Consider the following 26,650-nt stretch of genomic DNA (forward strand, 5'->3'; position numbering starts at 1 on the left):
CGCTCTTTAGCATCATGGCACCACAAAACAGGTGACACAGTGGAGTCCTGACCCAGAATTCTCAGCTCCAAACCCAACAGCTGCTCAGCCGAATGCACCTGCTGAAAAAATGTTAAATATCAATTCAAACACCTCAACGACAGGAAACTATCATCAGCTTGCTCTGCACCACTGTGGTGTGTGTCATATGTGTGTGTGTGTGTGTGTGTGTGTGTGTGTGTGTGTGTGTGTGTGTGCAAGAGCGATGCATTCACAAATGATGTGACGTACCCAACTTTAACACTTCAGCAGCACATGTCTTCCAAACAGGGCAAAGTCTTACAGATCTTGCTGGTCTGTCTATAATCGTATTTTGGTCAACCAATGTGTTTTTCATAAGATTTAAAGCTAACGACGTGAGAATGCCTGATAAACTGGCCCAGCATTGATATCTGAAGCATCGTCGACACAAAAGGTAAGTGTTATCAGCAGGCTTTAGCTTTGTCTTGCTTTTAGTCGTGGCCCAAAAATATTTTATTTTTTTAATCAGTCCTCTGATGAGACTTCACACAAGCTAAAATAAAAGCATGAGATGTTTGGTATGAAGAAGATAATGATCATTTAAACCAAAATCATGAATTGGGTTTTTTAAAGTAAAAAATAACAAAAGGAAAGAAATGAAAGTTAGAAGTTGAGTTGTTCAAAAACACAATACTTCAATTTACTTTGTTTATTAGTCCTAAAACACGCCTAAAATGTTAAAATAATGTAGAATGTGAAAGTATGTTTGTTTGTCGATGTACATTTACGCTCTGCACAAACAGAAATTGCTAGAATGTTGTCATGCAGTAAACATTCATTAAATAATGCCATTCGCAAGTGATATACATAAGTTGTATATGTTTGTCATTAGTTGTGTCATTCTACTTCCTGTTAATACCAGAAAAATCTAAATTATGATGTTAAAATCTAAATTAAAAAGTTGTCTTCATAGCATCAGATGCAGCATTGAGCTTTTGACACGTTATATTTGAACATTACATAAGCGAAGATGAATATATTTAGTTCTCATGCCACAAGAAAAACTTATGTATTACCATCTGAAGGAGGGGATTTTTACAAATGCAAAAAGGAAAAGCCTCCTTTAAAGGCTGCCATTTTTAATTTTGCTTCATTTACTTTTTAGGGTGGGGCTCTGTTATCTTTTTGATTTATCCTTAACTCCAATCAAACTGAGAAGATGATGCATGTAATGTTAAAAAATGCATTATGCGTTTATTAAATACTAAAGGATGGTTACATCTAACCTGATGAATGTTGAATGTCAATAAAGTTTAGTAATGAAGGTTTTGTGTTCGCGTTGCATGATGTGTCAATTCCAGAACTAAGTTGAGGAAAACTGCAAAATCTCTTTATTTCAATCAAATAATAACACGTCGGCTGTAAGCGATACTTAAGCAAACAACTGGAGGCCCGAATCAACGCAAAACCTGGAGTGAAAAACTCACACGGAAGCAGGACAACATGTCCAACATGATAAACATTTTTATTTCTCAGTTTGGCAATGACACAATGTAAAGATGTTTATAGTCATAAATCAGACATTGATTATTTGATCTGTTTCTTGAAACAATTCAAAACACTTGATCTTTCTCAAAGAGTCACCCAAAAATGAAAAATCTGCCCTCGTGTTTTTTTAAACTTGTATGAGTTTCTTTATGCTGTTGAAGATATTTTGATAAATGATGATGGTGAGCAGGCCATTGATGGGTACCATCAACCGTATGCTTACCATCATTTATCAAAATATCTTATTTTATGTTTAACAAAATAAATATATCATATAGGTTTAGAAAAACATGAGGTTTAGTAAATGATGACATTTTTGGGTCAACTATCCCTTTAAGACTTGTTTATAGTTATATGACAGTAGGTTCAGGTACTGGACAGAGGTCAGTGGAAAGTCAAATTTGAGTTGCGCTTTCAGACAATCTCAAGAGCTCACAATCTTCTGTTTGACCTCAAGAGTTTAGCATTTCCTGACCCAGTAACATCAGTTTCAAACCCCACCGAGACATACACATTAACATTTACACATTTTTGGGGGTTAAGAAATAAAAATACACATGGACAAAATACAGTAAATAAACAAACCCCCCGGAGATTGCCGTTTTTGTATAATGTACAACTTCCTCAGCCAAAATTAGGTTGACACAAGCTGGAAAATTAAGTGCAATGTGCTTGAAATAAAAAAAAACAGATTAGCACAAATCCTTTGGTCATTGGGCCTGAAAACTCAGTTATAAGTGTGTCCAGAGTTCATTAAGAGGATTAACCTGATTTTGTGCATCTGCGCTAACAATTCCTGACACACAAAAATGCTTGTCGCATTCTCCAGAAGCATTTAGTCATGAAAACTTCATGACTGCATGACTAAATCTTTGTCATTCTTTTAAAGAACATAAGAGGAAATGCTTTTATTATTATTTCCCCTTTCTATTGCAATGTGAGAAATCTCATACGTTGCAATAAATTTAATGAATAACACTCACAGGTCCAAATAAAATAATTTAATAAACAATTTAATTGAATTTATTATTACATAAGAATTTTTTTTTAAACAAATGATAAAGTCACTTTTTTTCAACGCAAATTTTGTGCATTGTTAAAAGCACACAGCATTCACGCAGGACGTGGATCAGCCGATGCTGCATAAACTTTTAAAGCCCATGCCTTCTTAAGAGCGAGCTCTCATTTCTGCAAAATGGACACAAAACTCATTTCAGATATTTTGAGATTCATTTTCTCATTTAAACTTTTCAGTCAAATTGTCATGCTGATAATATCATTTGTGATTAAATATACACATTAGCATAAATGCAAAATGCAAACAAGTGGACTTGAGTAACGTTGTATATATGTGTATAAACTACGTAAATGCAAACTCAAAAGCCACCCGAATGACCTGAACAGGCATTAAAGGAATTTATACAACGGGGCTGTCGAATGCTTTATTCTGATTGGTTGAAAAATGTTTCATGATTATGCATTATTTTTTTTTCGATAAACCTGACCTGTCACATTTCTTAAAATAACCACCAGAGCAATGTCTTACACTCGAATGTGTCAAAACAACACATGTTGTGTCAAGTTAAGGACAACAAATTTAATGTGTTGCCCTTAACTAGACACATCTCTGTTACTTTTGGAACAACACACTTTGTGTTGTTTTAACACATCTTGTGTTGTCCCTTTAATTTATTTGAACACAAAATCAAAACCAAATGACACATAATGTGTTAAAATGACACATAATGTGTTAAATAGGATAACACTTCCTTTCTTAGAGTGTAGCAATGTCTGTGGTAACCGTGGTATAAAAGGAAAAATTTACTTCGGTTCTTTGGATTATCCGCTTTGCATGCAACATTACAACCTGGGGTGTGCATTATTTTCTAATAATTTAACGGTTCGTTCTGAATTATTTCTTACGCATCACATGGTAAATTGTCACAAACTGTCCAAATACTCATAATTTTTTATTTTTTTATTATTGAACACAAAATGTAGATGCGATACACACAAAAATATGTATATAAATGGCAATGGTTTGATTTTTTTTTGCGATACACCAAAATTTATGCAACACTTGTGACATCATCACACACACAATTTGAATGGAAACAGACTGGAGAAATTTTTTATGCATACGTTCAGCACAAAAACTGGATGCCTACAGACATGTGAAACATAAATACATAAACTTTCTGGAATTATTTCTTTGGTACTCTTTGTATTGCACTCTTTAAAACAGATCCATAAGAGGTGTGGTAATAACAATAATGATAATTTCTGCAACTGTTTTGTGTCACATTTAGTAAATATGGGGAACTGCGGCTCTTTTGATCCTGAGGATGAAGAATTCTCCTACCATCCAGACGAATGGTGCGACCAGTGTAACTGCCCAAAGCCTCCAAATCAGGTATGTATGTGTGTTTAAATTAAACATTACACATCCATCATCATTGCGTGCTCCCATGCAAACCATTGTGCCAGACTTAATGAACTTGATATCACACTGTTAGAGACATGAGAAGAGTTTGTGAAACCTGTAACAGAAAGTAACCGAAAACTCACAAATAAGATGAGAAGAAATGAAGGATGAGAGAGAGAGAGAGAGAGAGAGAGAGAGAGAGAGAGAGAGAGACAGAGAGGAAGTGGTAGTCATTGTGCATTTAGAAGATATAAGTCTCATTTTTTGTGGTTTTTAAGACACACACACAATACAATGTCTCACAAAGTCTGTGTTTGGCTTAAAGTTTAACGGTTAGGTGAGAAAATATATGCATTCGTGCCGTGAGGTGATACAAGTAACCAAAAGTGAAATACCGCAGCCCTAATGGAAACAGGGTAAAAAGTTAATTTTACCTTTCTTACTTTTCTCTATGTGTACTCACATGACTTTTTCCGCTCAAGCTTATGTAATTTAAAAGGGAAACGGGCCTTTGTGTTGATAATCTGGAACAATAAAGTTTGGCTTTATTTCAGTCACACTGATTTGTGTTTTTATTGAGGTCGATTAAAAGTTAAAGAGATGAACAGATGTTGTTTATGTTCCCCCGTTTTAAGGAAGTGACTTTGTGAGATTTATGACATTCATACATTCAGGACATTGTAAATGATCGAGATTTTAATGTTGTGATCAGTGTTCGAATTGAGGGGGGCTGGGGTGGCCCCGGACCTATAAGCATTGAGGGACCCCCTATAAAGCACAAAAATATAAATTAGGGGGGGTCCGCTGGTTTTATTAAAATTATAAAATTCTTGTGGTGTGCTGCCACAAAGCGATACTGTCCATTATTTGTCCCAATTTTGCAATAAATTAATCCAAATGATTTCTGTCTGAAATAAATGTAAACTTTCAAGTGCGCATCATGCTGTTTTCTAGATTGGGTAAGGGGCTTTTAAAAAAATCTTCTCCACCTATAATTTAACACTATTTGAGGGTTAAAAAAATGGTTAGGGTTTAAGTTAAGGGTTATTTGGGGTTTCTGTTATTAAAATGTTGATCCAGGATCACATCTTACTTTCATGGCGACCCAATAATGACATGGGGCCTGGCCAAGGGGGGCTTAGCTAAGGGACCTCCCATAATCTTTAACATCATTCAAACACTGGTTGTGATTACATTGAAGTCACTATATTTTATTTCTATTTAATATATAAATTAAATTTGCTCTCTCATAGACTTTTGATCCTCTGATTCCATATCCGTCCCAGTACACACCTCCACCATCATCTCCTCTGCCAGGTGAGACAACACGTTTACATCTTTGTCACACGTACATCTAGGATGGGGTTCGGCAGGGATGCCCAAATTGTTCTGGGTCAGACTGTTGTAATATATTTTACAGAGAACCTGGTGGTAGCCATATATAAATATGAACCGAGCCACGCCGACGACCTCGGCTTTGAGAAGGGGGAAAAGATGAAAATCCTAAACATGTAAGCTGTTTTTACATCATTGTGCAATAATGATCTTAGTAGAGCAAACTGATGATTTACTCAATGGTTGACTCTAACACATACGTTTAAAGCAAGTACCATCTAACCTCTGAATGAAGCATTAGTTGCTTTTGATAAAAATGTGCATCTGTGTTATTTTTTCCAAACAAGGGATGACCCCGAATGGTTCATGGCAGAGTCTTTGTCTACTGGTCGTAAAGGATACATACCACAGAACTTTGTAGCAAAACTGAACAGCATGGAGACAGAACCGTAAGTAACACAACGCTTATTTGCACACGCTTTCTTTTTCACAATAATGCAAAGCCGAGCATAAACCACATGCGGCATACCATGCACAGATGCATGGCAGAAAATCGCAAAATTCGTCGTGAAAATTACAACACAACGATTGATAGAGCATTGCGTTAGGAGTGCAATAGTTATTTATAAAAATTTCAAGTTTTTATGTATTTTTAATAGTTCTCCACAAGAAAGAAAGACACAAAATGCAATGTCTCCGAAATAATAGCACCAAACAAGCATGATTCGAAGACTTACATAATATAGAGGACATCTGAAGAAGACACATCACACAAATAGTGTAATAAATACAGTTGTGCAATAACATGCATGTGTATAATATTCAAGTGCATTTGTGTGTCTGATGATGTGTATGAAGTATTGCAATGAGATTGGCCATGTTGTGCAATTCTAAGCAATACATTTTAGAGTAATGCATAACTTCTATGCATTTAAACATTTATTTTCTAATGCATGAAATATTGTTACAATACCTAATAATAAACACCTCATATATCCATACAGCCTAAAAATTCTCTATGAAGATCAGCTGCTTGGGGTTTCCGAAATAGAGATCAAATCAACTCCCCCATATTAAGATCCTGGAAATGCCACTGAAAGTGTGATTCATGCGTGCTCCTTGTGTCACATTACATATGATGACTGCAACTTAGAAATGGAAAAAACTGAATTACTCCCACTTTAAAGAGAAACTCCTCAAACCGCTGATGTTGCATATCTGTGCATATCGAATCTAGTATTTCCAGTATATCTCTTCTACACCCGAACCTTAAAGCTTATCAGAAACCGTAATGAATGATTCAATAAGAACAGATGGCAATGTGCTTAATAATGCTTAATAATATCATATTATTGCATTGCAGGTGGTTCTTTAAAAACCTCTCCAGGAATGATGCCATGAGACAACTACTGGCCCCTGGTAATACACAAGGCTCTTTCCTTATCAGAGAAAGTGAAACCACACCGGGTACGAAACATTAAGTGCAACTGTGCCAAAGAAATGCACAACATGTCAACACACACAGTGCTATTATATTACAATGCAGCTCATTGATACATTTATCTATTTATTTAAACTTTGATTTTGAATGACATAATCTCATTGAATTTCAGGTAGTTTCTCATTGTCTGTAAGAGATCTGGATCACACGCAGGGCGACGTCATCAAGCACTACAGAATCCGAAATCTAGACTCGGGCGGATTCTACATCACCACCAAGATCTCCTTCACCTCCCTCTCAGAATTGGTCAAACATTATTCACGTATGTTTGTGGGTTCCCTATATTTAGTGTTAATATTATGTGTGAAAAGTTAATAAACGACTTCATCTGCGTGCAGGAGAAGCCGATGGACTTTGCACGCGTTTGGTGAAGCCGTCTCAGACCCGAGCTCCTCAGAAACCCTGGTGGCAGGATGAATGGGAGGTGCCACGTGAATCTCTCAAACTGGAGCGCAGACTGGGCCAGGGACAGTTTGGAGAAGTGTGGATGGGTAGGAATATTTCAAATCAATTATGCTTTTGTATTTTCTCATCTTTTTTATTCTGCAGAAGGGAAAAAATTACAAATGAGATCTTTTTAAAATCTTAATCGGTGGCCTCCTGCTTTATTGTTTTTCTCTTGAGAAACAGACACTAGTAATGCGTCTTCATTTAGAGATCTGGATGATCTCACAAACTGTGCTCTGTTTGCTAAGATATCAAAGTGCATTCGTGTTTTATACAAGACAACACTTTTACGAAGTCTCCTAAGATATGTTCGCGCACCGTCAGAGCAATATATTTTTCTCATAAGTTTATCATTTATTTGTAACAGTTTCACGAATTGCATATTTATTGGTTACTGTATGTCATGCAAAATTGCAGCTTTATGATGTTGCAATGCTTTTTGCACTCTGAACGACTCACTACAGCATCAAAGGTCTCCTTTCTTTCTCGAAAGAATACTGAAAGCGGTAACACTTTACAATAAGGTTGAATTTGTTGTAAAGCTAACATGAACTAACAATGAACAATACTTTTACAGCATTTATTACTTAATGTTAGTTAATGCCAATACGGTTATTTATTGTGAAAAATGTACTGTAAAATAATTGCTGTAGTTATGCAGCTGTTTTCCAGTAACTTACTGTAGATTTAAATTGATGTTATTTACTGGTAACAGTTTGTTCAACTTTAAATGAACATTACATATTACCAAGTCTTTATCTTTACAGAATAAAACTTAAATAAGAGCCTCATGCAAAGCATTCTGGGAATCAAAAATCCTCATCAACCTTTTTCTGTTTTTCTTCAGATTTTGGTTCCGAGTATGTTTGCATGAAGCTGTTATTTTAGTTTTATTCTGTAAAGATAAAGACTTAATGTTAAATGTTCATTTAACTTTAAACAAACTGTTGCTAGTAAATAACCTACATTTAAATCTACAGTAAGTTATACAGTAATACTGTAATTAATAGAAATGTTTAATAGTGTAACACTTACAACTTTTGATTCAACAAATGTATGCTAAAATTAAAATGAACTAAGATTAATAAATGCTATAGAAAGAAATATTGTATACAGTTACACTGTAAAAACTATGTTAAATCAATTTTTATGTTACTTTAAATTAATAAATTAAGTTAAAAAATGTCAACTTATCACAAGTTAAAACTTAAAATAGTAGGTTGAATTGACATGCAAAACCAATTTGTTTAACTTTATGTTGCATTTTTTACAGTGTATACAAATACACTATAAAAAAATTTCGTAGAAATTACAATGTTATTGCAGCTGGGTTGCCGGTAATTTACCGTAGATTTAAATTTATGTTATTTACTGGCAAGAGTTTGTTTCAAAGTTAAATAAATTTTAAATATTAACAAGTCTTTATCTTTACAAAATAAAACTACAATAACAGCCTCATGCAAAGCATTCTGGGAACCTGAAATCATCATCAACCTTTTTCTGTTTTTGCTTCAGATTTTGTTTCCCAGAATGTTTAGCTTGATGCTGTTTTTAGTTTTACTTTGTAAAGACAAAGACTTGTAAATGCTTAATGTTCATTTTACTTTGAACAAAATGTTGTCAGTAAAAAACATAAATTTAAATCTACGGTAAGTTACCGGCAACCCAGATGCAATTTCTACGGAATTTTTTTTACAGTGAACCTTACTGTAAAGTGTTACCGAAAAGCTACCGATTCACATATACTTTCCGAATGAAAAGACTTTGAGGTTTGAAACACTTTCCACACCAATTGGTACAACAATTTACAAATAAACACACACTGTATTGTTAAATCAACTCAGATTTACAAGTCATGTCAACAGAGATGAGTTGTCACAACTTATAAAATATAGTTGTGAAAAGTCTACTTAATTTTATAAGTTGTAACAACTCACCTGTAGTTATAACAACTCATCTCTAGTCAAGATAAATAATAGTAAGTTGAGATGATTTGTACAATCAACAATGAGTTGATTCAACAAAAAATTTGAAGGCAGCAAAGTATTTTTTACAGTACACCAGAAAATGAACTCTATCCCAAATGATGCTATCCCAATGTTGTGTTTTGACCGGCCAGGTCTGTCTGTTCTTGTCTGAGGGTTGGCAAATGTTGTGAATTCAACCATCATGAGTAGAATAAGGAAACATGAATCTGCATGCTGGTGTGTGTTTAACATTGTGCTTTACCGAAAATCAGACATGACAGAGCTGTAAATCTAAAAAGCAGATTCAGCATTTTGCCTGACACACGACCGCATTCACTGATCTACAGATACACAAATAACTGGCATGTAGTTACAGTATAACATATATTATGCAAATTTAGTGTCAGTCAAGCTCTGTGCGAGTGTAAATTCATTCATTGTGGATTTTATTTGGTTTTAGCACAGTGACGACAGTAACAGCCGTATTTATGACCTTTAATAAACCTCGAGCGTTTTGAGTTTCTCCAATATGTCCAGTTTCGAAACATAAATAAACTGCAGGGGTGATATCATGCCTTTCCTCAGGCCTAAAAATAGACGGATGGAAGTAACTTGGGTGCTAAAGCTTTAACCACTTCCTGTCCCTGGTTGCCATGACAACCTGCTCGTTTCCCTCGCCGCACGCACGCCTGCTCCATGACCACAAGGAGCCGTATCACATCTGCCATTTTGTTTTAACTTTGGCAGTGAATTACTTTCCTCATTCGAATAAAAAGAAGCGCTCCATTCATTAAACCTCTTTAAAGGCATCCTCAGGTGTGATAACATCAAATCAAAAGAACCCCTTAGAAATGTAGCGAAGCGGTTGTCAAATCAAAAATTTCGGGTAAAGCCAAAGACGCTCGGTGAAGCAAAACATCCGTTTTTTTTACAGAACAATTCACACATGACTCCTTAGAAACAACTTTATACAAATATGTTTTCATGATGTTAAGCAAACCAGCATCTCACGTTGCATTTCTCAAAGGCTTATGATGACATTAAAGGGATGCTTTACTCAAAAATAAAAATTCTGTCATCATTTACTCACCCTCATGTTGTTATAAACCTCTATAAGTTTATTCTGTTTAACACAAAAAAGATATTTTGATGAATGATGGTAAGCACACAGTTGATGGTACCCATAGTAGGAAAAACAAATACTATGGAAGTAAGTGGGTGTCGTCAACTGTGTGCTAACCATTGTTTATTAAAATACCTTCTACCATTCAACACAAACTCATACAGGTTTATAACAACAAGACGATGAGTAAATAAATTATGACAGAATATATATTTATGGATGAACTGTCTTTTTAAGGATTAAGTGTATAATTTTTTGGGGCTGTTTCCCAGACAGTGATTAAACTAGTCCTAGACTAAAATAAATGTAAAAGGTGTCCAAACTGAAAACAACTTGCACTGACATATCTTTAAATACATCAGTGTCCTTTGTTTTGCATCAAAATGCACACAAGTTATGTTTTGGCTTGTTTGTTAAAACTAATATTTTCTATTTAAACAAATGCCTAGTCCTGTTTTAAGATAATCCCTATCCGGGAAACCACCCCTTAATGTTTAAAAATCAGTTTGGGGTCTGAAACGTTACTTGTTTTTCAACACTATTTGGTACTGTTGTACACTGTAGACATTACAGTAACTTATTGTAAATTTAAATTTATGTTTCTTAACATGTTTGCATGAGGCTGTTTTTCATAGTTTTATTCTGAGACAAAGACTTGTAATGTTTAATGATTATTTAACTTTAAACAAACTATTGCCACTAAATAACATACATTTAAATCTACGGTAAGTTACCGACAAACAGCTGCCTAACTACAGCAATTTTTTACAGTGTACCCATTTATCAATTGTGGCCCAGTTTCAAAGACAAGTTTTAATACTAGTCCCAGACCAAAATGCTGGTTTGAGTTGTCTTAAATTAACTTGCACTGATAAATCTTAAAAAAAACCTGTACCATTGTTTCATCTATCTTTCCAATGCTGGGTACACACCAAAAAATAATCGGGGTGATTTTGGGCCGATTTCCCCTTCTGACAATCCTAGCTGTGTCCCGATTATCTTGATGGTTCTACAGATTATTTAATCAGATTTTCCCTTGGTGTGAGGTGTGTTAAGAGTGTCCGGACAAAGCTGAAAAAACAATAAAACCATTACAGAAAATTCTAATGGTTTCCATTAAAATACCAACAGGAACCAAAAGCTCATTAAAACCACTACACTGTAGTGTGTTTTGGGCCATATTCCATTAGAACCAATAAAATTCCCAATAAAACCCATAAAACCATTAGAATTTTCTGTAATGGTTTTATTGTTTTTTTTCAGCAGGGTAAATGTTTTCTGTTTATTTCCCTTAAAAGTTCAAAGTCACTTCCCTCAGCTAATCCATCTAATTTCACTCGCTTTCTGTCTCTGTCTCAATGGGGCTGTATAACAACAGCCGTCGGGTGGCTATCAAGAGTCTCAAAGCGGGCACCATGTCCATCAGCGCTTTCCTGGCTGAAGCAAACCTGATGAAGACCCTTCAGCATCCACGACTGGTCCGACTCTTTGCTGTGGTCACACAGGAGCCCATTTACATCATCACAGAGTACATGGAGAACGGTGAGACACATACACCCTCATGCAAACAAGGGAGGGACAATGCATTTCAACAGAACGACAAAGGATCACTGTTTAGTATTAAATGATTCATCCGTGCATCCTGAACTTTCAAAACGGATGCACGCATTGAGTAAATTTCCACTTTAACTTTCATCAGGGAAGGTTTCATGACCTAACAAGTCTCTTATAAGGCCCACACAGCATTGTCTACTCTATGAAAACAAAAGCGTTTTCATGTCTTTGTAGTTGTGAGGTTGGCAAAGAAGCGTTCTTCGCTCAACTGAATGATTCTCAGCCGAGCATCATCAAACATCCTCTTCGCGTGTATCCTCAAAATGTTTTTAGAGAGGCGATGTTTCCGCTCTCTTTCATTGATCGGTTTTTACCTTTCCAGACGTGAGAACTCTTAACCTGTGTTTCTTAGATGAGGTGTTGAATGCACAATCTTCTCAAAAGCAAATAAATCCATCATAAAAGTAATTTGACTATAGTTATGACTCCATAAAAGACCCACTGTGGTGAAAATCAAGTTTTTATTGTTGTTTGTATGTCTATGTGGTGTTTATTTGCACAGGTAACCTATTAGTGTTACCTGGTGACCTCTAGTCATTTGTAATAACTGCGGAGGTTTTCTTTGCTCTTAATCCTGTGTGAATCAGCCATGTTAATTTGTAAAGTAAAAATCCCCCCGCAAATGACCTACCATATTTCACCCAACACAGAGGTCCTGTGATAATATTAGTAAAATCGGCATCTTTTGAATTTTTTGGAGATTGTATATCATTTTTATCATATTTTATTTCGTTTATCTCTGTTTTTGCACCTCTCGCATTGCAGCGGAGGAGCGCCGCCCACAAACATATTGTACGCAGACGCATCCCTTTGCGTCTTATGGCTTTCCATGTGAAACTTTCGTCATATATTTATGCTTTTAAATGATTATTAATATTCAGAATGTGCAGATCTTTCATTAAATGAGATCTTTGTACAGGCGTATCATGGCGTTGCATGCATAGGACACAGTGTTACTCAAAGCCTCAACATCATATTCAAGACATAGGTCAGTAAATTTGCTTATCCCGTGCAAATGGACCACAAGAAAGTCAGATGTATGGGGGTAATGTTTTAAATCACTCTAGGTCCCCAGATAATACTTATCCCGTGCGAATAGGGCTTAAGACAACCTATGTGCAAATTCATCATTCAACACCATTGCTAAGTATTTTATCCATAATATTTGAGTTTTCCAAAGACATCGTATTCTTGTGGTTTAAAAGTGCCTTGGTTTGCTACGTCTCACACACAAGTAACTAATCACATCATCACATTTGAACTTACATGCGCTAAACTGTGTAATAGTCTATCGGCGCTAAAAACTAGTTTTTTATAGACTTGGTAGTTATTTGCCTGAAACTACCGACATTAGCATCTATTTAAGCGTATATGAAAGGGTGGAGGTGGGGATTCATTTCTTATATTCATATCTGTTAGTGATGCACGGGTCAGGTGTTTTTCAGGGTCACGCCTGCCCCAGCCTTTCCAGCACCACTGTATTTATTTTTACAACCCGCCCCGCCACTACCCACGACTATTAAATAGACATACTAGGCATAATGTACATGAAATCAGGCTTTATTTCTAACTAAAAGTGCTTAAAAACTGCCATTAGATGTAAACTGGCAACAACATACACTTATGAACCGTAGAAACTAGTAATAATGCCGTATTAATAACAAGATAGGATAATAATAAACAGTTTCTACATTTACAAAGCAGCGTTTGTATTATCTATTCATAAATTCCAACCTTAATTTCTACCACACCTCGTCTTTCATCTTCATCTTTTATTTCTTTGTTTGTTTGTTTTGTTGTTGTGGCTGGCAATATGAGCTGCTTGGCGCTTACGTGACGTGAGGCCAAAGATTTGGGGACATCACGCAAGTTATGTTGCTACGCAGGCCTACGTATTTTAACCTTATCAAAGAACCTAATAAAATATGAAAAAATATAATCCTAAATTTTTAATATAAGCTATATGGAATTATACGGAGCCCCTAAGGGGACATGGAGCAAAAATTAAATACATTTTAGTTTCATGTGCTCAGGCGAAACTTTCATGTGCTCACGCGAAACTTTCATGTGCTCACGCGAAACTTTCATGTGCTCACGCGAAACTTTCACGTGCTCATGCGAAACTTTCATGTGCTCACGCGAAACTTTCATGTGCAAAATTCTTTTTAAAGTTTAGTTTCGCGTGCTCGCGTGAAACTATCGCGTGCTCACCTGAAACTATCGTGCGCGCACGTAAAAGTGAAAGTTTCACGTGCGCGCGCGCGATAGTTTCACGCAAGCACGCAATAGTTTCACGCGAGCATGCAAAACTAAACTTTAAACAAAATTCTGCACATGAAAGTTTCACGTGAGCACATGAAACTAAACTTTAGATTTTTTTACTCCAATGTCACCTTAGGGGCTTGGTAGTATTGCACGCAACATACATGTTTTTTTTATTTTGCTTTAATGACCCGCCTGCAAATAAAGTGACAATTTCTTTACTCGACCTGCGGGTTATGAGACAACCCGAGCATCAATAATATCTATGGTCCAAGTTGTGCGATTGAGTAGAGGCGGAGACTTATTTGCATATATTTTGACTGCAATAAATCCATTTTGACTAATTTTGGTTAAAATGTGTTTCCTATACCAAGAAAGTGACAAGATGAAAACCACTATTTTCCGTTACAAACTTTCAGATAGTATCTTTAGGTTATAACATTAAAAAATTTAAATCCATGATTTGATTTTCAAAGATTTATTATAAAAACTGATTATTTTTCCACAAAATGCAATAAATCCATGACGTTTTCTTTTCAAAATGCTATAAATCTATTGAATCAATATGTGCATTCATCTTTGCCATGTTATATTCATTTAGTTGACTAGTGGTATACGCTGATTTAAAAAAAACATTAATGGCAGTAATCAAAACACTTTGCCATATTATGAACACTGTCATTGCTGCTGTCATTCTTGGGACGTCGTCGCTGAACATTTTTCACAGCGATCAGCTGTAAAATGTTTTGGTCCTGCTCGATTTTCATTGACTTTGAGTAAATAAATGGACATTTTTTCATAAGAACCCCTAAGGTCAACGTGTTAGCATGACAGAAGCTTGATGCTATCGTGTGAGAACAAGCAACAGACGGCATTTTTCCTTCGCCCGAGTGCCTCTCGCGTAAATTATTAGATTTTGATGGCTTACGTTTCTTCCCCGTCACAGAAAACCACCACAGGTTTATCAATGCCATCAAAATTACTATTTTGTTTTTGTTTGTTTGTTGATCACGAAGTACAAAGTGAGGAAAACTAGGATTCCGTGTGTATTCAGCGCGTGGAATGGTGCGCTGTGATTGGTTGAGCGTTCATCGCGTTTATCTTGTTTTGGGAAAAAAGGAAGAAAAGATGACAGAATAACACGGATTTTGAATTTTGCGTAAAATTAATTACTTTTTAATACTGACCTGATACAATACTGATTTTGGCGGTAACTAATTTATTTAAAAAAAAGGTGTTTATTGTGTTTTGGAACCAAACTCTTCATTTATAGATCCATGTATGCTAAATGAGGGAATTACATACAAGTAGAAATACCGTCACAGGAAAAACTTTATCATATGCTATTATGATGCTCAAAGTTTTTTGGGTAATACAATTATCCACTACATGGAGACTTTAACGGGACAATTTTTTCTAACAGTGTATTGTTCAAGACTTAAAGGTATAGGGAGAAAGCTAAATGTGAAAGTGTAGAAATCTGCCATTGACAAACACATACAGTATCTGTCAACCCTCTGAATATCATTGTGTCCTGATGTTTAGTGATGTTAAGGTGTGTACGGCCCTGATGTTTAGTCATCCAGACTCACTGCTGTTGAATCAAACAAGCTGATTCATGCCGTCATTGTTCACTTAAAGCTTCAGTTCTTTCTCAACCCTCCAGTGAATGACAAGCAGATCTTCTATTTCCTAACCGCCGTGCCCACCTTCAGTCTTTTACAACAATTTACTCACTATAATGTGAGTTTTGTGTCACACCTTCCCTCTTAGCTTTTCTAATACTGTACAAACCTATAAATAAAATACTCTGATACACATCCAAGAAATGGCATTTAAACATGTTTCAACTCATTTCCATCCCTGTTGAAATGCTATCATATATGAGACAACAAAACCAATCTGTAACTCAAACAAGAAAGCTACTCATATGCATACTTACATCTCAATGCAACCCATGTTCCTGTAGCTTACTTGGTAGTTGCGTTAGCAGTGCAAAGGTCATATGTTTGATCCCCAGGAAGCACACTTAGTGATAATAAAGGGAAAGATACAGAAAGAAAGTTTTCATAGGCTAGTATCGACCATTAGACGTTGAAACATAAATGGCCACCATGGTCACAGGTGTTCACAGAAAAGACCTCCACACCCTATATTTTGTCTTGGGTTCCCATCACAGGCGTATTTCTAGATCATGTATGTCATTCCATGTGTAGCCCGGTAGGGATTGTTCGTGTGGTTTATCGGCTCCTAAGAGTTTTGTTGGTCCTCCAACGTGTCACATAGAGACAAACAAAAGACTGTTACAGAAACGTTACTACAACGTCAGCGTTCTTGTGAATGTTCTTTATGAGACTTTGTGTCGTCTCATAAAGAAGCTGATGAAACGCTGGGCTCGGCTTGTGGATCTCACATTTCTTTGTTTAGGAGCCATGTATTTAAAAGCCCGATTGTTGTCTGTGTTGATATTTTAAAGAAGAGGTCGGTGTGCCCTTTTCCACCCATCTCCTTTAACAATAGAAGTTATGACAGAGCGATTGAAAACATGGGAACTTCATCTAAACTTAACCCACGACCTTGAATTTTACATCGTAATGTGAACGGAGACTTCCAAGAGATTTTTCCGTCGCACCTTTGTGGGAATTTCCTCATGGGTCGGTTGATTTTGCTTTTCCGACACAGTCTGCCGTCTCAGAAGCAACTACTTTGGCCTTTAACACCGAAGTACTGAGCGTCCGCTCCAATCTGGCTGCAGTAATTTCCTGTAGTTGTTATGGTGTTATTCTCTGATCTGAGAGCTGTTATGTGCAATTCTTGTAAATTCTTATTTGAAGAACCAAAACAAAGGCATTAATGCATCTGCTGTTTCCTTTTGCCTCTGAACCAACATGACTAATGGAAAGACGGCACTTCCGGTCAGATTCAAATGTGCTTAAAGAAAGTTCAAGAAGGGTTGCGTATTACAGAAAACACTCAAAGAAAAAACTCAAACAATCCATTTTCTCATTCTGTTCACTAAATGTTAATTGAATCATTAATTGACATTTAAATAAAAGCAGATGGTGTAGTGGGCAGCGCTCCGACATGTGGTGCTTTCGCACTTTCGGCGACCCGAGTTCAATTCCCGGTTCGTGGTCATTTGCCGATCCCTCTCTCCTTCCTGTACTTTCCTGTCCTCTCCACTGTCAAATAAAGACAAACATGTCCACAAAATAACAACACCATTCTATTGCCTTTCTGAATTAAGTGCATTCATCACTGAACTTTACCCTGAAGCTATTTTGGGGATTTTCGCCTGGATTTGGCCTACCCAATTTCAAAAGCTTCCCATACCCACATGCAGAGGTTTACATACAAATGTTTGGTATCATTTTACAGGAAACCCTTTGAAATTACATAAAACAGTGTTGAAAGTGCTAAACATGGTTGTATGTGATGTCAGTCCTCTAATAAACACAAAAATAAATAGGCGCTTTTTGATGTTTTTTTTCTAAAGTTTTTATTTAAAAGTGTATAACTCTGGCCCTGAGTACCTCAGCTCCCTGCAGACAGTTTTGTTTGATTCCAGCAATTGCCAGCTTACAGAGGAAAAAAGATTTTTTTCTCTATCATAATCTATGCAAAAGTTATTTTACTCCAACTGATGGGAGGAATAATACCCTTTTTGTATACAATTTCTGCCTAAAAACATTTGAAGTGCTCCCATAACCCCATACAGTGGAATAAATGCAATTGCTTTATATCATTTTAAAGAAAACCCTTTGAAGTTACATAAAAAGCTGCTGTTTGAGACAAATAGTGTTATTTATGTGGTTTTTCATATGATAAAACACCAAATTTTATTTTTTTATGTCATAAATACTGCCTTTGATAGTGTATAACTCTGGTTCTGTGTGCTCTAGCAGACTGCAGACAGTTCTGGTTGTTACCAGCAGCAGACAGTAAACACCCAAAAAAAGAATGATCTCTTTAGCATGTCGCATTCAAAAGTTATTTTCATTTTACTGAAGTGTCCGAAAATACATTTTTCATATAAATATTAATTTTGTTTTGGACATATAATAAATAACAAGGGATTATTCATGCACACAACCAAAGAAAATGTTGTGAATGGACTCATTTTTTAGAGTAGGACCTAAGAGAAAAGATGGTGTATCATTTGTGGCTATATGTGCTATCTGAGGCAGTCCACACTCAATTTTCCCATATGTTTACAAAAGACGATTTTTTACCTTATTATTCATTCAACTATTGTTGGATATGTGTTGATAATAGAACAAAAATAACGCTGTAGCCTTATTCCTGAGAATGAGAGCTTTCATTTGATATAAGACTTGCCCATGTTTGTCATACTTGAAAAATATGAAATATGTGAATATTAAATCATATAAAAAATTATGGGGGGGGGGTGATAGTGTAAATTAAGTGTAAATAACTTTCTTACAGTAAAAGATTTCTCAAAGTGATGCATATCTGGAGAAAGTAGAGAGTCTAAGCTTTCAAACAGTATCTCATATGTGTTACTGGGGTCCATGATGGACCATTAAAGATTAAAAGAATATTTTATTTGAGTCAAAATACGAAATTTTGTACCCGGGACTGGGTCCTCAGGGTTTAAGAGGTTAACTAGTAAATCATTGGCTGTGTCCAAAATAGCTTCCTATACACTTAAATAGTGCACCATTTGAGGGGACAGCCATTTGCAGTGGTGTCCGAAATTATAGCGGACATTATCGAGTGCACTTATTCAATTCCCATTGAAAGTACTGAATTTATTTGATGATACGCTGTAAAAAGTAAAAGTTGGATCAACTTAAAAAAAATTACTTCAGTGGTCACGTCCAAAAAAATAAAAAAAATTTTAAATGTAAAAATTTTAGTTAAAAATCTTTCAATTTTTACCAATTATAGTCATTTTTTCAATTTGTTTCACCTTAAAGGAATACTCCACTGTCATAAAAAATAATTTACTCACCCCCATGACATTCAAGATGTGGATGTCTTTTGTGTTTAGTCGAGAGGAAATTAAGTTTTTGGAGAGAAGCATTCCAGGATTTTTCATCCATCAGTAGTGGACTTTAGTGGATCTCAACAGTTTGCAGTTTCAATGCAGCTTCAAAGGGCTCTAAGTGATCCCAATGATGAGGGTCTTATCTAGCTAAATTTGTCATTTTTGCAAAAAAAAGTACTTTTAAACCACAACTTCATTTTAAAAGGTCACACATGACGTATGCGAAACTACCGCTCCAGTGTTTACAAGTGTGGTGAAAGAGGACCGTTTAGACGTTGTTGTATGTGGAATGATACTAATTAAAGGGACACTCCACTTTTTTGAAAATATGCAAATTTTCCAGCTCCCCTAGAGTGAAACATTTGATTTATACCGTTTTGGAATCCATTCAGCTGATCTACGGGTCTGGTGGTAGCACTTTTAGCATAGCTTAGCATAATCCATTGAATCTGATTAGACCATTAGCATCGCACTAACAATAACCAAAGAGTTTCGATATTTTTCTTATTTAAAACTTGACTCCTCTGTAGTTACATCGTGTACTAAGACCGACAACAAATTTAAAGTTGTGATTTTCTAGGCAGATATAGCTAGGAACTGGGTGATTCTCACGAAAACCTGGTTTTAAAAATGTCAAGCATGAAAATGTAAAAATTGCTTAAATTTACTTTTTTTTCCCACCAGACATTGAAAAACAAAGTCTGGAGTAAATGGGAACATTACTTTAAAAACTTTTACTTATCATTTAACACTTTTTGGAACATAATTTTAAAAATTAGTCCTAAAAAATCTCATTACCGCAACAGTCAGAAAACATCAACACTGACATATTTTCAAAATAACATGACAAACCTGAAAGAACATAATTTGGAGATTCTGCACATGCATTTAAAATCAAAGTATTATGCTTCTATTAATTAAATTAACATTTAATAAGCATCTGTTGCGGTAATGATAATCAAAATGTTGTGTAAGCATTCTGACAAGACAATATTTCAAATTAACTGTAAAAAAATGATCTTACCTGGTAGCCATCTTGAAGTAACTGGTACATGTGCTTGGTCACTCAAAATCAAACTTTATTAAAATTCTGTATGTGTGCTTAAACTGTTCTCAAAAAGTGTTGCGGAGGATGAGAACATCAGGCATGGACACATCATTTTCCTAATTTTTCTTCATTATTATTATACATGAATATTCAGTAAATTTTTTTTCTGTCATATAAAGTAGTCTAGGAAAAAATCCCTTTATATTTTTTCTTAATATTTTTGTGTTAATTTGATTAAATTACAACATAACGCATGTTCAAACACAGCCGGACACATTGCGGTAATGAGAATTTCAGCAGAAAATGAGATTAAATTTACAATTATAAATTCTTATGTTGAAATCACACATTGTACAAGGTAGAACACAGTATTGTGTTAATTCTGATGCTTTTTAATGTTATATTACACATTTTAAAGCTAAAATCATTAGTGCCGTGGTGTTTCAATGGTTTCGTGAGAATCACCCAACTATACTCTCAAACTGGCGTAATAATCAAGGACTTTGCTGTCGTACCATGGCTGCAGGAGGCGCAATGATATTACGCAGTGCCCGAAAATAGTCCCCTGCTATTAAAAGTTACCAAGATGTAATGCATGACTTTTTGACATGAATACTTAATAAGTAAGGTCATGCTGGCGCGTCACATGGCTAGCACAAGACGAGAAGTTTTGGTTAAAAAGTACTCTTTTTTTGGCAGAAATTATGATTGTTTTGCTAGATAAGACCTTTATTCCCCGGGTTGTGATCGTTTGGAGCCCTATGAATCTCTTCTGTTGAGGTCCACTAAAGACCACTATAGGAAAAAAATCCTTGAATTTTTTACTCAAAAAACTTCATTTTATTTCGAATGAACAAAGAAAGAATTATTTTATGAAAGTGGGGTAATCCTTAAAATTTTTCACTTATGGTAAGAAAATTTAAGTTTATAAAACAGTAGCCCTCACAGTAGCCCTTTACAACATGTAATCCACATTCAATACCTTTGCCTCACTGTATATGTAGTAAAATATTTCTATGTTAAGATGTCTGTTTGGTTCTTATTTTAGGCAGCTTGGTGGATTTTCTCAAGACTAAAGAAGGTTCCTGTTTATCCATCAATACGCTGATCGACATGGCTGCCCAGGTAGGCTACACATGACCCTTTCAATACAGATGACCTTTGTTCCAATTTGCTTCTCTCAAAGACACATCATGAACTACTTTATAGTAGTATTTTCGAACATTATGGTTTGTTGTTTCCACTTCACCTAATTTACCGAAGTCTCTAGTGTTTCTTGACTCATGCAGCATTAGTCAGCTGCTGATCTGCTTCTTAATCTCATTCAGTAACAATAGGATGACTGTACGCTGGACTTAGTCTAGACACCTTAATACCAAAATAAACGTGTTGCGAGCAAAGCCGCAGAACTAGGAAATGAAAACAAAGGACACATGACAATATGCACACACACAAAAACACACATATACAAACATGCAAAACCTATTTCTTTCCTACATTAAATATTTATTGGTGGAACACATGCAAAAAGTGTGGTCGCTTGGTTGTTTGTCATCAAAACAATGATGGTTGTAAGAACTGATGTAGGTCACAGTAATTCTTGTTAATGACACGCGATCTACAGTAGTGGGCTTTGTGCCCAGCTGCACCGCTTCCTGGGCTTCGGCCGGCTCCTTGTTTCCTGTCTGCCATTATTGGACAAACTGATTAATCCAGGTGAGCCTGACCTCAGTAGTCACAACAACAATAATCAGACACACCTGGATTAATCAGTTTGTCCAATAATGGCAGACAGGAAACAAGGAGCTGGCTGAAGTTCAGGAAGTAGTGCAGCTGGGCATAAAGCCTATTATTGTGGCAGAAGTACTGCAGAAACAATGCCAGTGCACAATATGACGGACTTTAAAGGTCACATAACACACAGTATTTCTGCTCATCTCATGTTAATCTTGGGTAGCCTACCTATAGAGTAGTATTACTTCATATCTGCAAAGAGTCTTTAGTTTTATTAGATTTATAAACAACAGGTCAGCTGTATTGTTACTTTCCCAGAAAAAAATGAGCCTCTGGTGGTGAACAGTGGGCGGAGAGCCACTATGTCCAGACAATTTATGATTCACTACATGTTCATGTCGTTTACATTATATTCACTTACGCACCAATTGCCAACAAAACAAAGATTTGATGCAGTTTTATTTACCACGAGTGACTCATGATCCGGTTGGGACTGTCCTATTTCAATGAACGCAGTGTCAAACACACACACTCGCACAACTCCGCTGCTACCCCAGATAAACAAACTATATCCACTGTTTCCATGATGCTTGGAAAGCCAAACAAGCTTAAACTTCCCTCACAAACAACAACACACTACTTTGGTGACGTTGATTTCATGTCAGTTCTTGGTTGGCACTATTCCAGGTGAATGCCCATATAAGGACTTCCACTGTACTTCCAGCACTGAAATTACCCATAAAAGAAATAAAGCAAGATTGTTACGTATAAATCAAATGAAACTTTTAGAAAATTGTATGAATCCTGGCGAAGTGCACAGAAATACTCTTTAACAGTGTTAATAAGAATGCATGAAATGTGGTATTTTCATGAGTAGTTCACAAATAGATCGTATTTTTTCATTAAGCTCCAGGTTTTCCTAGAATAAACCGATCTGGTGAGTTATGTACTCGGTGTTTAAGTGATTAAAGAGGAGATGTGGATGTTCAGTAGTAACAAAGAAAACACTGACGTTATTGAAGTGTCGCTAGAGGGATGCCAGTCAAGAGGTTCATGAAGATCATGTAGTATAGGATAGATGTTCCCTCTTTAAAGATGAAGAGACCTTTTAAAACCATGGTGTTGTTTTTCGTCTCCGGAGGCATTCGCTGAAATATTGGCGGAGCAGAAAGGATAAAGAAGAGAATGTGAAAGTGAAAGGTGGGATGTTTTAGTATCAGTATCAATAAGAGAAGTGCTTTAGGGGTTAGGATGCATAGACGCTGTGTGATGTTCGGTCGCTATTTTTTTCTACAAAGTGAGGTCATTCATAGCTTTTGAAAGGACTTGTTGAAATTAGTATCACATCAGGCGACTACCACCAAACCCTGAACAAACATGTTTACTAAGGGACGGTTTACACAACATTTTTAACTTATAAATGGGAAAGTTTAGAAAGTTTAGCATTTACACGACAATGGCGCTTTGGGGTCCCGAAAATGCGAACATTCAAAAACAAGTTTCAAAGTGCAAGTTTTTAAAAATGCCGATACTCCTTCGTCACTTCCCTTAAGGGCCTTTGGTCGTGTAAGTGATATCGCCACCCACTGGCCTGGCATGTATATAACAGTCATTTTCACATAAACCCAGATAGCTTTGGCAACGTTGTCGTGTGAAATTTTTTACAAACGCAAAAGAAGAACCTTTACTGGTTTTACTATATTAGTAAGGATTCCCAGGTACACACAATAATATACAAATGTACACAAATTGCTAAGCTGTAATACTATCCTCCATTCTGAGTTAGGCATGTTCACATCAACCTGTAACCTTCGTGAACTAATACTTCACACCTTCAGAATCACAAAATAACACTTACTTGACCACACAACCATGCACACACACGCACAGTGCCATCCTTTATAAACATCTAAAAGGGCTGATCTGAGAACAGTGCCTCGCTCTCATTCTGACAGCTGTCACCCTAAAAGTATTGCAAACATCCGACTACAAGCTCAAAGAGCAGTTATCTAAGCATACAACGCTACTTGAGATCAGTTAAAACCGAACCGAAAATATCACAGGAAATGTTTATGGGTGAAACCTGTGCCAATTTATGGGTGAAGGGTAAAAGTCAAATCAAGGGAAGTCAAAGCAAGACCCTCCCTTTCTCAGGAACTGACCTCTCTCTGTGTGTGCTTAAAAACACCTGGGTTAATCTAACCAAATATATGATGCCTATTGAACAGCATGCAATGTACTGCTTACTATAAAGCATGTAAAATATAAAAAGGTTTTCATGCATAGCAAAAACTACATATGTATGTAGACTACATAGCTTGCTAAAGGCAATCGTTACATTGACACTATTTGAAGAGCAAAAAGCAGTCAGTTTTTACTATATTATAATTTTGTCCCTTACCAATATGGAGGACGAAAAAATACTTAAGTGTATATAAATAAAGAAATGAATAAATACATAAATGCATAAATAAATAAATGTAGAAATACCGAAATGAATAAATACATAAATGCATAAATAAATAAATGTAGAAACACATAAATAAATGTAAAAATAAATAAATGTAGTTGTGCAGACATACTAAAATTAAAAGTTGATACTTTTAACAGAACAATTTATTTATGCGTTTAAGTAATTACTTATTTATTTTTGCATGTATGTATTTATTCATTTATTTATTTATGTATTTCTACATTTATTTATGCATTTCTGTATTTCTAAATTTTTTTATTTATGCATTTAATTATTTATTTATATACACTTAAGTCATTTTTTTTCGTCCTCCATATACCTATACTGTACAAATGCAGTCTTTTTTAACACTGTACTGCCCCCTTCAGGTCGCAGAGGGAATGGCATTCATAGAGCAGAGGAACTACATCCACAGAGACCTGAGAGCTGCCAACATTTTAGTAAATGATGAGCTTATATGCAAGATTGCTGACTTTGGCCTTGCCCGACTCATTGAAAACAATGAATACACAGCCAGAGAAGGTAAACTAAGCAATGGCTTGCATTAAAACCTCTCAATGTGATGGTTAATCTTAGAGGTAAATGATAATTCTTTCTTCTTTTGCTTACATCTCAGGTGCAAAGTTTCCAATCAAATGGACAGCACCCGAGGCCATAAACTACGGCACCTTCTCCATCAAATCAGACGTCTGGTCATTCGGAGTACTGTTGACAGAGATTGTTACCTATGGAAGAATCCCATATCCAGGTAACTTTTATGTTTCTTGTCTAACAATTTTTTTCAGACATTGGATATGGATATTTTAGAATGTTCACTCCTGTTTTGACTTTTCAGGAATGACAAATCCGGAGGTGATCGCAAACCTGGAGAAAGGTTACCGTATGCCTTGTCCCGATAACTGTCCTGAAGCTCTCTATAATGTTATGAAACACTGCTGGACCGAGCACCCGGATAGCAGGCCAACTTTTGAGTACCTGCGCAGTGTCCTGGAGGACTTCTTCACTGCCACCGAGAGACAATATCAGGAACAGATCTGATGACATCATTCAAATGATAAACAATGGAATTAGTGAGCAGTCCAGAGGATCCCAATAAAGACTGAAAATGTTTCCAAACATTTCTTTAGCTAAAAGAAAACTAATATTGACTGTTCAAGGAAGCCAAATACTGAGATTACTTGTTTTAGCATTTAGACAGAAATAGGAAGTTTGCCAAGGCGAGCCAAACAGGAATTCTGACAGCTGTCTTGTGAATGAATGCTTTGCTTCATGTTACGTGAGCTTTTACTATTTTTGCTTTTTGATCTGAGAATTGTCTTGTAAAGTAAGATTTTTGTATTTTTATAAAAAGCAGCATGAACTGTCAAGCAAGTAAAACTATCTAAAAACTAAAAGAGCCTCATTGATTTAAAGCTTTAATCTTTGCTTATCTTATTTAAAAGATCTCTGAAAAGATTTCACACAGATATTAACATCTTCTTCCTGTGACAACTGTGACATTTACATTGATGCATTTGGTAAATGCTTTAATCCAAATCGAACTATAGTGCATTACAATGTATACATCATATTTTTATTATCATGCGTGTTTCCAGGGTTCAATCCCTTGAATTTTTGCACTGCCACAATGCTCTACCACTGAGATATACAGCACAAATGCTAAGTTACCATGTGTGGTATACAGTTAAACACATTTATGACCCTGGACCACAACAGGTCATACAGTAAGTCACAATACATTTTATGCGTCAAAATTACTGATTTCTTATATGATATTATTAGAATATTGAGTAAAGGTCATGTTTCGTGAAAATATTTTACCGTAAATATTTCAAAAATTTATTTTTGTTAGTGGACAAGGACAAGCAGTGGCTAAGGACTTTAAAATAGGGCTGTCACGATTATGACATTTGGCTGACGGTTAATTGCCTAATAAATTGTGACAATTACGACGATTAATTGCCTGTTTTATTGCTTTGACATTTAATTCTCATACATTTTTTTAATTATAAAAATAATTTTCACACATTGTTGTGATTATTAAAATATTTTGCAAGGTTTACCTGGCAGTAAGTATTAATAATATAACACATATTTAAAACTGTTTTGTTTATAAAGGCGCTGCAGCTCCCCCTTGTGTTTTTTAGAGAGATGTGCAATCA

At 35.7% G+C, this 26,650-nt stretch overlaps 1 protein-coding gene across 1 annotated transcript; it reads left to right on the forward strand.

Annotated features, from left to right (window-relative positions):
- Positions 1 to 231: 231 nt before the first annotated feature.
- Positions 232 to 26,227, forward strand: lck (LCK proto-oncogene, Src family tyrosine kinase). Its single transcript, XM_073869743.1, has 13 exons — positions 232 to 454; positions 3,858 to 3,961; positions 5,227 to 5,290; positions 5,394 to 5,484; positions 5,656 to 5,757; positions 6,672 to 6,775; positions 6,922 to 7,071; positions 7,148 to 7,296; positions 11,705 to 11,888; positions 21,330 to 21,406; positions 24,857 to 25,010; positions 25,105 to 25,236; positions 25,324 to 26,227. Exons 2-13 carry the CDS (start codon positions 3,863 to 3,865, stop codon positions 25,524 to 25,526), a joined length of 1,509 nt encoding a protein of 502 aa, XP_073725844.1. The 5' UTR covers positions 232 to 454; positions 3,858 to 3,862; the 3' UTR covers positions 25,527 to 26,227.
- The last annotated feature ends 423 nt before the right edge of the window (positions 26,228 to 26,650 follow it).

The sequence above is a fragment of the Misgurnus anguillicaudatus genome, chromosome 7 (genome assembly GCF_027580225.2).
Source record: "Misgurnus anguillicaudatus chromosome 7, ASM2758022v2, whole genome shotgun sequence".
NCBI classification, from domain to species: Eukaryota; Metazoa; Chordata; class Actinopteri; order Cypriniformes; family Cobitidae; genus Misgurnus; species Misgurnus anguillicaudatus.